Source organism: Heteronotia binoei, chromosome 21 (genome assembly GCF_032191835.1).
Source record: "Heteronotia binoei isolate CCM8104 ecotype False Entrance Well chromosome 21, APGP_CSIRO_Hbin_v1, whole genome shotgun sequence".
In the NCBI taxonomy this organism is placed as follows: Eukaryota; Metazoa; Chordata; class Lepidosauria; order Squamata; family Gekkonidae; genus Heteronotia; species Heteronotia binoei.
In genome coordinates, this window is record NC_083243.1 from 160,409,175 (window position 1) to 160,425,757 (window position 16,583).

Genomic DNA, 16,583 nt, shown 5'->3' on the forward strand with positions numbered 1-16,583 from the left:
TATTGATTGATTGATTTGAGTTTTAGCCCACCCTTCCTGTAGTATTTGGACTGAGTTTGCAAATGTGAATCTGATTAGCTTGAGTCGCTAGAACATATTTTATTGGAGTATGAAATCTGGTCTGATATGAAAAAAAAACATTTGTTCTCCCTCTTCATAGGTTATGCGAATTTATCATCTCAAAAAACTGTCCAGTTATTCCTTGTAGATCAAGACTGGAAAACTACCTTAGTAATCAATAAATATTTAGCTGTGCTAATTGTCTGTAAAAGGACTGGATTTCAATTTGTTTAAGACCTTTGAATCAGAAGAACAGTAAGAAGAAGAAAATCATAGGAGACCAGATGGAGTCTTGTGGGACTCCACAGGCCAGAGCTTAAGGCACTGAACAGTAGTCCCCCCGCACTACTTTCTGACACCTGCCCTCACGTAGAAACAGAACCACCCCAAAACTGCACCTCCCAGTCCCAACCCAAAAAGATGGTCCAGGGAGATACCATGATCAATTTATTGAAAGCTGCTGAGAGGATCAAGTTGCAATCCCTCTGTCCACCTCCCAGTGCAGGTCATCCACCAGGATGACCTTCAAAAGAAAAATTTCAGGGCCCACAGTTGCTCCTTGCCTAGCGTTTTGCTCTGGTTGTGGTAGCATCTGAAGCCTGCATAGTGGGAGAAGCATCATCTCAGATGTGTGTGGAGAAGAAAGTGGGAAAGCATCATCTCAGATGTGTGTGGAGGTGGGGCAGAAAAGAACTTCTTTTTTACTTTGATGGCCCACTTAGGTAATTTCTTCCAACCATAATTACAGAGCATTTTCTGAATACGATTACTAAATCATGCTGTAAAAACATGCTCACTCTGTGGATCATCATCATGATTAAAAGTATAACTTCATACGACTTTCACTGTCAGTATCTCAATGCTTAGTAGATAAAGAAGCTGCTGTTCTTTAGCCTTGCCGGCATCTGTTTTGGGTATACATGGAGCTTAGATCTGGTAAAACCTTCAAACCAATTCAGCCTGGGTGGAGGGCACTAAGTACATTTTGTGTGTATTTCCTTGTTACTCAAGGCCAACTAAAGTGGAGGGTGAGTGACAGGAGACAACAGATCTGTCACAACCAGCCACTCACATTGGGGGAGGGGGACAAAAAGATCTTTTGTTTTCAAGAGACAATTATTAGTTTTCTGTGGCAAAATAACAAAGAGCCAAAATAACAAAGAGCACCAGATTGTTCATCTGTAATTCCTGGCTTAGAAAGACAAAACAAAAAAGGGAAACTCTCTCACTCAGTGAGTTATTGTGTGCTTGCCAAAATGGACTGCTATGGTCTACAGCCTATGTCAGCTCCAGTATAGTCATGAGTCACCAGAAGCATTGTGTGTCATCTTTCAAAATAACTTCACAAATCTTGATGAAATGTTCTTCATCCTCTCAGTATTCATACATACGACAACAAAAGATCACACAGCAAGAATGCAGAGAGTCACTTCACTTTTTTTTTTTTGCCGTGCCAGGCAGTTTCCCCCATCTATAACTTATCTGGAACAATACCAATTGTTGCTCCTAAGCTTTACAAGCTTTCTGCAACGTAGGCATTAATATCAATGCCAGACAGACCACTACATGAAGTAGCCCTTAGCGAGACTGTGTCTAGTCCACAGATCCTTTTCTGCATCCATTTCTGTTTACTCATATTTCCCTGCTGTAGCAATATGGCTCTCCTTCTATATGTGCAATCCCATACCCACGTATTTATGAGAAGAAAACTCACCACTCTCAGCAGGTTTCGCTGCTCTCTGAATGTGGCACAGCAGCCTAAGATGCCAGTGATCATGACGACAACTCCTGCCACCACCAGGATGTAGGCTGTTGCCATGTATGTATTAGACTGCAGAAGGCTAATGTAGTCACTCTTTTCTATTAGGGTCCAGATGCCTACTGCCATCACAGCACCACCTGCCAGCTGGGAGAGGAAAATGAAGTGAGAAGAAGGTTGTCCCTTTTTAATATAAAACAGGATCACCTTTCAAGGGAAATGTATTCCCTTGCCAGTGGTGATTCACGAAGGCCTGATAGGGATCTAGTCTATGATGTGCTATTTCATAGTACTTCATGGTACTGTTGTTCATCTCACAGAACTGAGTGGATGCACCAGTATCCCATCAAAAATATTCCAGCTAAAGAGGAATTCATACTATATTGAATTTCCAATAGAGCAAGATCTGCTCCTTCTGGTAGTCCAGTCAAATATTATTGATAGACTATTGTTTTATTCTAGCCAAATACTCCATAAAAGAAGGAATGCCAATGCACAGGTTCCGGTTTACATTTTAAAATTTTCATTCTGGTGCCATTTGGTAGCAAGGATAGTAGTGAAGGCTCCAGCGACTGGGGCAAACCAATCAGCACAGCAAAGCTGCTTCTACTGGCTACCTGCTGTTAACTGCACACACAGCCAAACAATAAACAGAATACAAGCAGATGTCAGTCATTAAAATCATGGCTTAGGATTCATCCTATCCATCACAATCTTGCTTGTCACAAGCACCGCAGAGTAATCCCTTCCTCCAATTCTCTGTCTGCACTGGAAACTTTATATATAAAGAGGAAAAGGCTCTCTCTTGATTTTAACAAAAGAAAAGAAACTGTAACTCTTTGACAAATCCTGATGTTGCACCAGAAAATCAAAGAGCAGAACTATTAAGTTGATTATTGACACTGCAGAAACTTAAACATACTTGGTAATATTTGATCAAAAAAATGTTTTTGGAATGCCAAATGCCCACTTGCTGCTCTACCAGACACTATGCTCTACAACAGAGGTTCCCAAACCCCGGGTCCCGGACCGAGACCGGTCCGCGGCTTGTAAGCAGCTGGGCCCCCACTCCCTGCCGTCCGACACCCCCCCTCGCTGCCACGAAGGAGAAGTGTCAAAATAACCGGGCCGGGGGGAGGGGGTGGAGTTTGGGAAACCCTTCTCTACAAGACTGGGGCACAGTGTTGAACACAATACAACAATCATTCAAACTGGACTGACTTGTCCACACATAATGATCCAGTTGTGAATTATTGCTCTAGCCCAACAGTAGAGCAACAAGGTATAGATGCAGCTTAAACCTAACCCACTTCTTCTGACAGTTCTCTTTGTTTCATTCTGACCAATTAAACAGGACAACAATTTGGGCTCCTAAGTGTAGATATTTAATATTAGTGGGTTAGAATCTCCTTCTCTGACTATATATGTAATTGAAATGAAAAAAGAATGCACAGAAAATGTGACTTGAGCCCCACTTCAGAAAAATACTCTAACATAGTGAATGGTCTACTGAGTTTTCCTATTATTATTATTATTATTTATAATAATAATAATATAATAAATTTTATTTATATCCCGCCCTCCCCACCTCGGCAGGCTCAGGGCGGCTAACAACATTTCATAAAAACATACAATAATAGATAAAACCATTTAAAAATATAAAACATTAAACTTAACAGCATTAAATCCAATATATACAATTAAATAACTTCGTCTGACAGTGTTGATGGTGTTTGACGCTAGTTCTGCCAGTATATACACAGCAGTATAGGTCTTTAAACCGCATTGGCGGATCCTTAATTAGCGGTCTTCTTTAGCAGTCCGAATGTGCAAGTTTAAAGAGGGTGGTCTTGCAGGCCCTGCGGAACTGATCAAGGTTCCGCAGGGCCCGCACCTCCTCAGGGAGTTGGTTCCATAGGGCAGGGGCCGCGACTGAAAAGGCCCGTGCTCTGGTATTCTGATATTTAATCTCTTTCGGCCCAGGGATAGTCATTAGATTTTTCCCGGCTGACCTCAGTGCTCTCTGGGGTTCATATGGGGAAAGACGGTCCCTCAGGTAGGCGGGTCCTCGGCCATATAAGGCTTTAAAGGTAATGACCAACACTTTGTACTGGACCCGGTATATAATCGGCAGCCAGTGCAGTTCACGTAGCCCCGGCCGTATATGTTCCCATTTTGGGAGTCCCAACAACAGCCTGGCCGCCGCGTTCTGCACTAGCTGCAGTCTCCGAGTCCGGCACAGAGGTAGCCCCAAGTAGAGGGCGTAACAGTAGTCCAATCTTGAGGTGACCGTTGCGTAGCTTACTGTTGCAAGGTCCCGGCGCTCAAGGAAAGGGGCCAACTGCCTTGCCCGCTTCAGATGGAAGAATACTGACTTGGCAGTGGCTGCTATCTGGGCCTCCATCAATAATGAAGGCTCCAGTAAAACACCCAGGCTCTTTACCTGGCTCGCTGCTTTCAATGGCGCGCCGTCGAAGGCCGGGAGAGCTATTTCCCTTCCCAGAGCGCTGCGACCCACACAAAGGACCTCTGTCTTCGCTGGGTTCAACTTCAGCCCAGTTTTATTACAAACTTTTAATTTCCTCCCTACATTCCCTCGGTCTCAGGGAGCAAGTGGGTACTGAAATTTTACCGTCATCTTGGACTGTGTTCTGTTTTCACTGTTGATACTATATTTTAATGTTGTTTTACTTTACTTTTATTTTATAGTATTTATTGTATTTAGCTGTCCTGAGTCCTGCTCGCAGCAAAGGGTGGCCAATAAATTGCATTTAATTACTATATAAAATAATGAATTTCAGTTACATTTATGGCATAGAAGGAGATTATTAAATAGTCTTAGTGCAGAAACAGTTTAAGAGCCAGTTTGGGCTAGTGGTTAAGTGTGCGAACACTTATCTGGGAGAACCGGGTTTGATTCCCCACTCCTCCACTTGCAGCAGCTGGAATGGCCTTGGGTCAGCCATAGCTTTCACAGGAGTTGTCCTTGAAAGGGCAGCTGCTGTAAGAGCTCTCTTAGCCCCACCTACCTCACAGGGTGTCTGTTTTGGGAGGGATGGTGGCTCAGTAGTAGAGCATCTGCTTGGTAAGCAGAAGGTCCCAGGTTCAATAACCAGCATCTCCAACTAGAAGGGATCCAGGCAAGTAGGCGTGAAGAACCTCAGCTTGAGACCCTGGAGAGCCATGCCAGTCTGAGTAGACAATACTGACTTTGATGGACTGAGGGTCTGATTCAGTATAAGGCAGCTTCATATGTTCATAACAACAAGCCTCTTTCCCTTTTTAATTCACTAACAGTCTTTCAATACAATAGTTCACAAATGAAGCAACAGACTCAGAAGCAATGGCCTTCTGGAACCTGGCTGGTGGGTTGCCTGTAGGTGATTTATTTATTTATTTATTTATAATTCAAATTTATATTCCGCCCTCCCCTCAAGTGGGCTCAAGGCAGATCACAACACAAAATAAACATATAAAAGCAATCAATATAAATAACAATTTAATTCAGTAAAAACAATAACATCATGAGAACACAAGGTTTCCAGATGGAATCAGTTTATCTTCAACTTTGTGAACTGAGCTACATACAGTATGTATGATACTTAAATAGTATCAGTGGTGTCAGCAGCATCGGTGGGGCTAGGATGCTTCTGGATCCCTGGTTGCCTCAACCAAAGGTCTGGCGGAAAGCTTTGTACTGCAGGCGATGCAGAACATAGAGATAAGATGATAACCTTTTAGGAAGAACTTCCTGACAGAGCGGTTCCTCAGTGGAACAGGCTTCCTCAGGAGGTGGTGCACTCTCCTTCTTTGGAGGTTTTTAAACAGAGGTTAGGTGGCAATCTGACAGCAATGCAGATCCTGTGAATTTGGGGGGTGCGATATTCGTGAATTTCTTGCATCGTGCAGGGGATTGGACTAGACGACCGTGGAAGTCCCTTCCAACTCTATGATTCTATGAATCTTGTCCCAAATATGGAAACAACAGCTGATTTATAATAAACAACAGAGGCCCTTCTCCCAAAATGGGGAGGAGGTGCAACAACAATGTTTTGGCTTTTGCAAGAAATCCAACAATTTCTGAGGAGATCAACAGAATCAATGCACTTGCCAAGGTTATATTAGGACAAGGATTTCCTCTGGCCACACCTCAAATTCATAGTGTATAGCAGTGAGGTACACAAATGGTTACAGCTGGCATCTTACCTGGGGCTGCCATCCCCAGGTGGGGGGCAGGGGATCCTCCAGTTTGGAGGCTCTCCCCCCACTTCAGGGTCATCAGAAAGCAGGAAGGGAAGGGACATGTCTGCTGGGCACTCCATTATTCCCTATGGAGACCGGTTCCCATAGGGTATAATGGAAAATTGATCTGTGGGTATCTTGAACTCTCAGGGGGCTGTTTTTTTTAGTTAGAGGCACCAAATTTTCAACATAGCATCTGGTGCCTCTCCTCAAAAAAACCCCTAAGTTTCAAAAAAACTGGACCAAGGGGTTCAATTCTATGAGCCCTAAAAGAAGGTGCCCCTATACTTCATTATTCCAAATGGAGGGAAGGCATTTAAAAGGAGTATGGTCCTTTTAAATATGATGGACAGACCTCTCTTTGGAGTTCAATTGTGCTTGTCACATCCTTGCTCCTGACTCCACCTCCAACGTCTCCTGGCTCCACTCCAAAGTCCCCAGATATTTCTTGAGTCAGACCTGGCAACCCTAATCTTACCCAAAAAAAGAAGTTGAAGATGAAGAGCAGGTATTTGAGGCAGATGGTCCCACATGTCTCCTTGTTTTCATTATATTCGCGCATTGTCACCACTAAGTAGAGCTGTGGAAATGAAAGAAGAAAAAAGAAAAGTAAGCTCTGTTAGAGTTCTTTTATTTCTAATCAGATCAGTCTTCAAAAACCTCATGAAGACAGCTCTTAAAATAAAACTATCACAAGCAGAAGCAAAATGTATTAGTTCAAGGCCAGGTCTGGACTTTAATCGTTAGGTGCAATGACACAGAAGGCTTACATCCCTTTCAATATAAAATTCCCAGAGAGACAGCACCAAGTTGAAACTCCATGTTGATGCTAATAGGGTGGAAATTATATAGAGGAAAATATTCCTGAAGATACACTTGGCTGAGTAGAGTAAATCACTGTTATTAAAAAGCTCCACAAAACAGCAATTGGTCTGGTTCATGTTTTCTTGATATCAGAAAGAGCAAGCTATCATTGGGTTTACCGTAGTTACAGTTTGCAATACAAAAGTATTTTCTTTTATTTCCCTTTCATTTGGGAAGTATGCTGCCCACTCAGTACATGAACACTGGGGGTAAACCCATAGCGAGGGGAATATGTTCATCCAAATCAAGCCCATTTCAACCTGTCCCTTTTGTTCAATTTACAAGAAAATATTTTCTTTTTCTCTTGGCAGATGTGAGAGCACAGTTGTCAGCAGAGAGCATTTACATGAGGAGAGAGGCTCTGAGATGACAACATTCATCCAAGATAGCATCAGGAAGAGAATGGCAAGGCTCCGCTCTTAGCTGCCTGACAATGCAGCCATCGTGAAAAATTACCACACTGCTCTGACAAAATATGAGTGGTAACTTCAAATGAATCAGTTTGTCCTAGAACCTCATTTCCACCTATTTTTCTTATGGATTTACTGCTCATAAAGGATGAAAGATTTATTATTCTATGGACAGAAGACTTTATCTATATCAGATAACATATTATTCAGTGGCAGCAGCCTCTAAAAAGAACAGCTGTGGTATACAAATAAAAACAGCCATAGCGCACCACAAAGGAATCCTGGGAATTGTAGTTTTACAAGGCGGCAGGGATCTATCTGTTAGTGATCCCAAGCAGCATGTAATCCCCAGAAATCCTCAGAAGAAACATGGCCAGTGAACCTGGTTTGAAAAAACTGTGGTACAAGACATGGCCCAACAAATTTGCCCAAGCTGAACATATATCTTTAATTCTGTGAATTGTTTTTAGACCACACAATTTACAGAGAAATGACAGCAAAACATTTCAATATTATTAGATAAGTGCACAAAGTTTTAGGGAGGAAAAATAAGTGGTCAGCTATAGTTTGTTTAGGATGGGGGGAGAGAACTTTGATTTCAGTCCTGAGGGGAGTTTCCTATGAAGTATAAAGATAGACAAACTGCATTATAGAATGGGTATTGCTGCGTTTTTCCTCATTGAGAAATTACAAATTATAATACCAACACTGATATTAAATGAATGGCAAAAAGATTTCTCAGATTTTATCAGGACATTGAGAATGCTCCAAAACTCCAAGCTGGAAGAAGGTTTCTCATGTTCCTATTTCTTGAAATATAATCAAGCTAAACTAAAACATTTCATAGGGTGATTTTAAAAATGTCCATGGTACCATTAAAGTACTTCTGCTGAGAGGAAATCAGAGGGGGCCCGAGGGAGGCTGTAGGAGGGGGCCATGGGGGTGAGAGCAAGAAGCTGGAGAGGCCAGGGGTCACCCCTCTCCCTCCCCCCTCCAGTGTGATTTAAATTGCATGTAAGCTCCAATTCCCCTTCTACCTTTCCTATAGCTCAGCCTGCACTGATCAACTTCCAATTCCGAAGTTCAAAAGAAGGCTGACTTGTATCTGCGCTCCCTCCCCATGTCCCTGCTTTCCTGTGCCCTTCCCCAACCAGGAACAGCAGGGAACGTGAGCAACTTGTACACACTGGCTGGGGGAGACATGTTGTGGCCACCCTCCCTCCCCACCCCGAAAGGACTCTAGCTGCCCTTGCAGCCTGTGCAGTCTAGAGGTCTCTCCTCCCATTCACCCAAGAACCTACCGTTCAGGCTCATGGCAGTGGAAAACAAGCCAGCACATGGAGCTCCCAGCTCTTCATGGCCAGACTAAGGGCTGCTGGAAACAGGGGGTGGGGCTCAAGGCCGGCCCTCCTACTAGGCAAACTAGGCGGATGCCTAGGGCACCGAAAGGTGGGGGGGCACCAAATTGGGCTCTTGCTCCCCCTCCGGTGCCCCAGGCAAGCGCTTAGCTTGCCTCTCTCCCCCCTCCCGCCGCTAGCCCCCTCCGGGCTGCCGCCACCCGCCCACCCCCCAGGAGTGGCATCCCATCCCTCCAAGCGCTCTGCTTGCCTGCCCACCACCACTAAAAGCAGCGGTGCTCTGCTCGCTCCCTTCCCCCTGGGGCTCACCGGCTAAAAGTAAGTTTAGCTGGTTTTGCAGCTCTCGCCTGCGTGTTTTGACTCTTAACAAAACGTGCAGGCATGGGCTGCGAAGCCAGCAAAGCTTTCTTTTAGCTGGTGAGCCCCAGGGGGAAGGGAGCAAGTGGAATGCCGCCACTTTTAGCGGCAGCAGGGAGGTGAGCGGAGCGCCAGGCGGGACACAGCGCGGGGGGAGGGGAGGGGGCATGGAGCCGCAGGGGGGAGTCATTGGGGTGCTTTGGGGGGGGGCGCCAGGCAGCAAGTCTGCCTAGGGTGCCCCAGGGCGTTGGGCCAGCCCTGGTGGGGCCAGCCCACCTACCCACCCCAATTTTCAGAATCTGCCCGCCCACCCACCCAACTCTGCTCAGACTGCTTCAGGAGAGAGCTTGCCAGTGCTGCTACCTGCTTCATGTGCTGAGGTGATCGGGGTGAGTGGTCTCGAGGGGGAGGAGGGAGCCAAGGCTTGGGGAGGGGGCCCATAAAACCCACAAAGAAGCTGGGCCCCATGGAGCACTATGGAGCTGGCTGAGATGCATCTACTTCAGGGGACGGTAAAATCCAACCCGTTGGTCCAATTCACTTGAAACTTGGGGGCTATGTAGATTAGAGAGGGGATTAAGTTCTGAGCAAAATTGATGGCATTATCAAATAAGATCCTCCAACAGATTTCCCACACAAAGCAATGGGCTAAAAGAACCTGAAAAACCACATAGATTTGAATCCCAAGCTGGTAATGTCCTACACAAATAATTATGGGGGAAATCCCACCACCACCTCGGAACCCCAGATACAAAAGTATAATAATTTTTTTCTTGGTGTACACCCCTAAAGATCACATCACCAGCTGGCAGCTCCATGACACAGTAGAGTAGAAGATAAAGGATGAACAACATAAAGCATGATAAAAAATATTAGCAAGGTACTAAAAACTCATCACAGGAACGTTTTAGTAACTTAAGGTGAATTTCATGTCTACTGTAGTATCATATACATTACAGACAGACAATGGTAGGATAGGCTGGGTATGGTATAACATTTCTATTTTGCAATATCTGGATTCTGTTCAAAGCACATTAGGCAGCACAAGGTGCCACACATTGGTGATGATATAATTAGTGAGTCATGTAACAGCCATTTCTGTCACCAATGATTCTGGTCAGTAATAAGATCTCATAGTACAGCACAGCTGTTTCTTATTTGGAATTATAGTGATCATAATGTAGTGCAATGAATATTAGAATGTAATGTTATTTAGAATGGTAGAATGGAATCTATTTCTCTGGTCTGGTAGCAGAAGAGACATAACAGCTGCACAACCAATCACCCCATCTCAAAGAAAAGGATGATGCTGTTAGTTACCTCAACGCTTGAGAGGAGTTGGATGGAGTGTAACAACCACATCTCAGTTGATTGCTCTCCACAATTAAGAAGGAAACATTTAACATCACTCTCTGATTTTGACAGATTTGCTTCACCATGTCTTCCCCCAAAATTAAATCCAAACAAATGGTGACTACATAAGCTTTTTATTCCTGTTTGGTCCTTGCATCTGTTAAAACATCGTCATTATGTTGTATGCTAATTTGCTGCTCAACCTCTAGCTAATATGTGTGGACTGGTAACTTCCATTTCAATGTATCTGAGGGAAGTGTGCATGCACATGAAACCTTGTTGGTCTTAAGGGTGCCTGGAGTCAAACTTTGTTCTACTGCTTCAGACCAACAATGGCCACCCACCCACCTGAATCTACTATATTCTGGATTTATATATAATTGTGATATATGCACAGTGCTGCCTAGTGCTTACAAGACTGATGCAGACACAGACATCATTAGGGGTCCTTTACAGTGCATCAGATGGAAGGAGATTTGAGAGCTCTAGGCACATTGTCAGAAGAAACCACAAATTTAATACCACCCAAAGCATTCCTCTCTTTTTCAGCTAAGACCCTGCCTCTTTATGCCAGTTCACTTATCAAAACTTGCAGATCAAGAGCATCACTTGAACAGATCTCTGCAGGAATTCAGCACATGGTTTAGTGATACTGTGACTACTTCATCCAAGTATCAGTTCAAATCTCTGGCACTTTTAAAAACTGGTTCTAGTTACCACTTTCCTCCATCTCCTCACAATCCCATGTGCCCTGGCCTAGCAGGAGGAAGAAATAGACCTCAGCAGAGGAAAAATCACCCCTTCAGTCTCTCAGATAAGCCTAAAACAGGGTCTGGGCACAAAACCAATAGGTATTGAGCGATCATATGAAATTCACATTCTTTGTAGGGTTTTCAGCACAGTACATGAGTCATTCCCATCTTTACAAGCTTAATGCTCCAGACAGCAGAATCACAAAATTATTACGCAACCCAGGTAGTCTAACTCCAGAGTGAAAGGTAAGAATATACATCCAACCAGCAGAAGAACCCCATTCATTCCAATCCATAAAAATTTCTCTAGGTAGTCTCCAGAGAGCTATGACACTCTGATAAAAGTTCTACCCCATCCCCTCTGTGCTATCTTGCTTTGGCTAGATCCTGTTCCACAAGAGGACATTCTGTTCTCATTCAGCATACAGGGTCTGAGATTAGGCTTCCCAATCCCCAGGTTTCCCCCCACCCTAGCCAGCTAGCCGACAAGGGGAAACCCTGCCCCCACAGCTACCATGTACCTCTAGAGCTCAGGTTCCGTTTTAAAATGTGTGTTTCTGTGCCTTTAAAATTGAGCAGGAAACAGGAAGCACTTCATGGGGAAGGCTCAGCAGCAGCTTCCTCAGAGCATAGCCCTTCCGTTTTGCTTTCGTTTTCAGAGCAAGTAAGAGTGTAAAAGAGAGCAGCTTGTAACCCCTGTACTTTTCAGATGTCGTTGTGGAGGAACCAGACTCAGTAAGTGTGTGTGTGTGTGTGTGTGTGTGTGTGAGAGAGAGAGAGAGAGAGAGAGAGAGAGAGAGAAGGAGGGTTCCTAATCCCCGGTTTGGAGGTCCTCCCCCCACTTTAGAAAGCGGGGGGGGGGAAATGTCTTCTTGGCACTCTATTATTCCCCATGGAGAACGATTTCCATAGGGAATAATGGGGAATTGATCCATGGGTGTCTGGGGCTCTGAGGGGGGAGGTGTTCTTTGAAGTAGAGGCACCAAATTTGTAGCATAGCATCTGATGCCTTTCCTCAAAACACCCTCCAAGTTTCAAAAGGATTGGACCGGGGGGCAATTCTGTGAGCCCCCAAAGAAGGTGCCCCTATCCTTCATTATTTCTAATGGAGGGAAGGCATTGAAAAGGTGTGCAGTCCCTTTCAATGTGATGGCTAGAACTCCCTTTGGAGTTCAATTGTACTTGTTCCAACCTTGCTCATGGCCCCACCCCAGTGTCTCCTGGTCCCACCCCCAAAGTCTCCTGGCTCCTCCCCCAAAGTTCCCAGATATTTCTTGAATTGGACTTGGCAACCCTATCTGAGATACCCATTCAGAGGCACAAGATCATGTAAAACACAACACAGAAGTCTCCAGTTTGCTGTTTATACACATTTCCACAAGATTAGAATGAAAGCCTGGAGTCAAATGCTTTACTTCTTACTGAGAAAGATGTTCATATAAGAAACTAAAGACATTATTGACTATCTTATCAGAGTTTGCTTTATTTATATTTATAGTCTGCCTTTCTTACTGGGACCTAGGATGGATTACACAGTGCAATAAGTTTTGAATTGTAGAGTATAAGACGACGCTGCTGGATCAGACTAGTGGTCCATCTAGTCCAGCACCACGTCTCACACAGCAGCCAACCACTTCTTCTGGAGGGCCAACAACAGGGCACAGAGGCCAAGGCCTTGGCCTGATGTTGCTTCATGGCACTGGGATTTGCAGGTTGACTACCTCCTAACATGGAGATTCCCTTTAGTCACCATGGCTAGTAGCCAATGTCACAACTCAGAGGGTATTACCAATTGCTGTTACCACTCTGGGGGTAAGAGTTCCCCTTGAGAAGGCTCAGAGTTCCCACCCAAGCCCTTCAGGCCTCCTGTAGCTTAAGCCAAATAACAGGCGTAAGACCAGGCAGAGTGAACAACAACCAAAAGGTTTACTTTAAAGTCAGTGCAATATAAATTAACAAGGTGCATTAACCAGTAAAGGGGTGAAGGGAAAATAAACAAATGCCCTAACACATCTGTCTATACAGTCCCTACCTAATACCAACACTCACCCCTAGCCTTACATGAGGGAGCTTTCCCCTGCTCAAGCTCTCCAGGCACAGCCTACCTCCAAGCTCAGCCTTCCAGGGAAACAACACCCACTTCCTGGCCTTGCCCCTTTTATGTCCTCCTCCCAGGCCCCACCTCTCTCTGGGCCGGTTTCCCTCCAAATCCTGGCCACCCAATCACAGGGACAGAGGGGATCCTGGGAGATGTAGGCTTTTCCCAGTAACTCCTAAGCAGGCTTCCCTGGGGCCTGAAGGCCTCACTAGGGCCAGGATCATGACAACCAATGACAGACCTATCGTCCATGAACTTGTCTAATTCTCTTTTAAAGTTGTCTTTGCCTGTGGCCATCATCACTTCCTCTGCCAATGAATTCTACATTTTAACCACTTGCTATGTAAAGTCTGCTGTGAAAACATTGTGAAAACAACGTCACCCCAGAGTCGAAAATGACTGGTGCTTGCACAGGGGACTACCTTTACCTTTTATGTAAAGAAGTATTTCCTTGTCCCTGAATCTACTGTCCATCTGTTTTATTAGATGTCCTTGAGTTCTAGTATGTTGGAAGAGATAGAAAAAGTTCTCCTTGACAACTCTCTGTGCACAATTTCACAAACCTCAATCACCCCCATCCAAGTAATCTCTTTTCTAAACTGAAAAGTCCTACACACTTCACCCTTTCCTCATAAAGAAGGTGCTCCAATCCCATAATAACCTTGGTTGCTCTCTTCCATACTTTTTCCAGATCTGTGATGACCTTTTTAGATACAGCAACCAGAACTGCACACAGTATTCCAAATGAGACTGCACACAGATGAAATAGGAGAATTACAATATCATTTTATTTTCAATCCCTTTCTTAATAATCTCCAACACAAACGTTGCCTTTTTTACTGCTGCAGCACATTAGGTTGAGACTTTCATGACCTATCTACTACAACCTCAAGATCTCTTTTCCTCTCAGTATCTCCCTCAGCATATACTTGAAGCTATGATTTTTTTGTTCCGGTGTGCATCACCTTATGCTCATCAACATTGAACTTCATGTGCTAGTGTTACCCGTTCACCTAATTTGTGGAAATCCTCCTGGAGCTCTTCACAGTCATCCTTGGCTTTCACCATCCTGAATATTTTGGTGTTAATTGCAAACCTGGCCACTACACTGCTAACCCCCAGTCCAGATTATTTATAAACAAATTAAATAGTGCTAGCCCCAATACCAATCCTTGAGAGACCCCACAGCTTACTTCCTCCATTTTGAGAACTATCCATTGATTCCTACTCTTTGCTTCCTGTCATTTAATCAGTTTTAATCCATAAGAGAGCTTATCCTCTTATCCCAGGAATCTTTGGTGAGCAAAAGTCCAAATATGTCTACTGTGTCACTCTTGTCTAGATGCTTGTTCACTTTCTCAAAGAACTCCAAAAGATTGGTGAGGTAGGACCTCCCTCTGGAGAAGCCATGCTGATTTTTCCCTCAGCAAACTTTATTCCTCCCTCTATGTGCCTAATAATTCTGTCTTTGATTACAGTTTCTACTAATGTATTTGGGGCAGATTTTAAGCTAACTTGCCTGTAACTTCCTGGTTCCTCTCTGGACCCTTTTTAAAAATTGGTGTCGCATTTGCTACTCTCCAGTCTTCTGGTACAGCAGCTGAATTTAGGGATAAGTTACGTGCACAGGTTAGTAGATCAACAATCTCACATTTGAGTTTCCTAAGAGTTTAAATCAGGGTCAAAACAAAACAACGATAACTTGCATAAGGCTACCTACAGAAAATTAGTTACCAGTTTTCTATCAACTAGGCTGCATTAACAGCTACAATTTGAGATGGTGTCACGAGCTGGGGCTGAGTCAGGCAAAGTCCAGGGGCAGTCCAAGGTCAGCAACTCGTGAGCAAGGAGGGTCCAAGGCGCCAAAACAGAATCGTAATCCAGGTATCACAGGTCAGAGGTTCGGAAGCCGAAGTCAGGGGGTCCAGAGGTCCAAGCCAAAGTCAGGAATCCAAAAGCCAAAGTCAAGAGCCGGAGTGGATGCTAGGATGTCAGGTATGTGACTAGTTGCTTCCACAAAGCCTCCTCCCAAAGCCCACAGCTATATAGCCCTCTGCTGCCTGTTGCTCATTTGGGCTAATTGCTGTCTCAGAGCAGCAGCCAGGATCCTGCCGAAACTTAAGCATCCTCACACTTAGAAGGGCCAGAATCCTTTCACCACTCAGGGCTCAGGGAGCATCTTGCTTGTGAGCGTGCCGCCCTCCTCCGATCCCTGAGGTCCTGACGAAGGCGGTCACGCACACGAGCCACCCGAGAGGGCGAGGCAGGGGGGCTGGGATCTTCTTCAGCAGGAGGCAGGGGCACTGGTGCAGGTGGCAGGGGCACAGTTCCTTCTGCAGGCTCTGCAGGCTCGGTTTCTTCTGCAGGGTCCCCAGCACCCATGACACTATCCCCCCCCCAGGGCCCCCCTCCGTCGAGGGGCCTGGGAGGTCGGGGTGGTCGCTGTGGAATCGTTGCACCAAGTCCGGGGCATGAAGATTGTCCACAGGTTCCCAGGACCGGTCTTCTGGGCCGTATCCCTCCCAGTCCACAAGGTACTGGAGGCCTCCACGATGGTACCGGGAGTCCAGAATCTGGCGCACCTCATATTCTTCCTCGTCATCCACCAACACCGGTGGTGGCGGCGGTGGGGAAGGAGGCCGAGCTGGGTCAGGGGGTGCAGCTGGAACAAGGAGGGAGCGATGGAACACAGGATGAATGCGGAGGTGGGGTGGCAACTGGAGCCTGAAGGCGACGGGGTTTATTTGTTCTACGACGGGGTAGGGTCCAATGAACCGTGCATCCAGCTTGTGAGACCGACCAGGCCGGCGCAGGTAGCGAGTTGAGAGCCACACCTGATCCCCCGGCTGCACTGGAGGGCCTTCTTGCCTCTTTCGGTCCGCAGCCCGTTTATATGCCTCCTTGGCCTGCTGTAGCTGCTCTCGGAGCAAGTCTTGGCTGGCGCGGAGTTCTTGCAGGTAGGCATCGACGGCGGGGACATTCGTGGGTGGTAGGATTGCCGGGAAGAACCGAGGGTGGTACCCGTAGGTTGCAGCAAACGGGGTCATTTGGGTGGATGAATGGACCGCGTTGTTGTATGCAAACTCCGCTAGGGGCAATAGAGTGGTCCAGTCATCCTGCTGGTAACAGGTGTAACAGCGGAGATATTGCTCTAGCGTGGCATTGGTGCGCTCTGTCTGGCCATCTGTCTGTGGGTGGTAGGCTGAGGACAGGTGCACTCGAGTACCCAGGCTGGAATGGAGGGCTTGCCAGAACCGAGAGGAGAACTGAGGGCCCCGATCGGAGATCAGATGAGCTGGGAGTCCGTGCAGACGAAAGATGTGTTGCAGG

At 45.6% G+C, this 16,583-nt stretch overlaps 1 protein-coding gene across 2 annotated transcripts in view; it reads right to left on the bottom strand.

Annotated features, from left to right (window-relative positions):
- CD151 (CD151 molecule (Raph blood group)) overlaps positions 1-16,583 on the bottom strand; it is a 68,289-nt gene that overhangs the window by 26,830 nt on the left and 24,876 nt on the right. For both annotated transcript variants that reach the window (XM_060263206.1, XM_060263207.1), the window contains exons 2-3: positions 6,540-6,641; positions 1,775-1,966 (exon numbers count right to left, since the gene is read on the bottom strand). In XM_060263206.1, coding sequence (XP_060119189.1) covers positions 1,775-1,966; positions 6,540-6,623 — 276 coding nt within the window. In that variant the 5' untranslated portion in view covers positions 6,624-6,641. The remainder of the gene's footprint in view (positions 1-1,774; positions 1,967-6,539; positions 6,642-16,583) is intronic.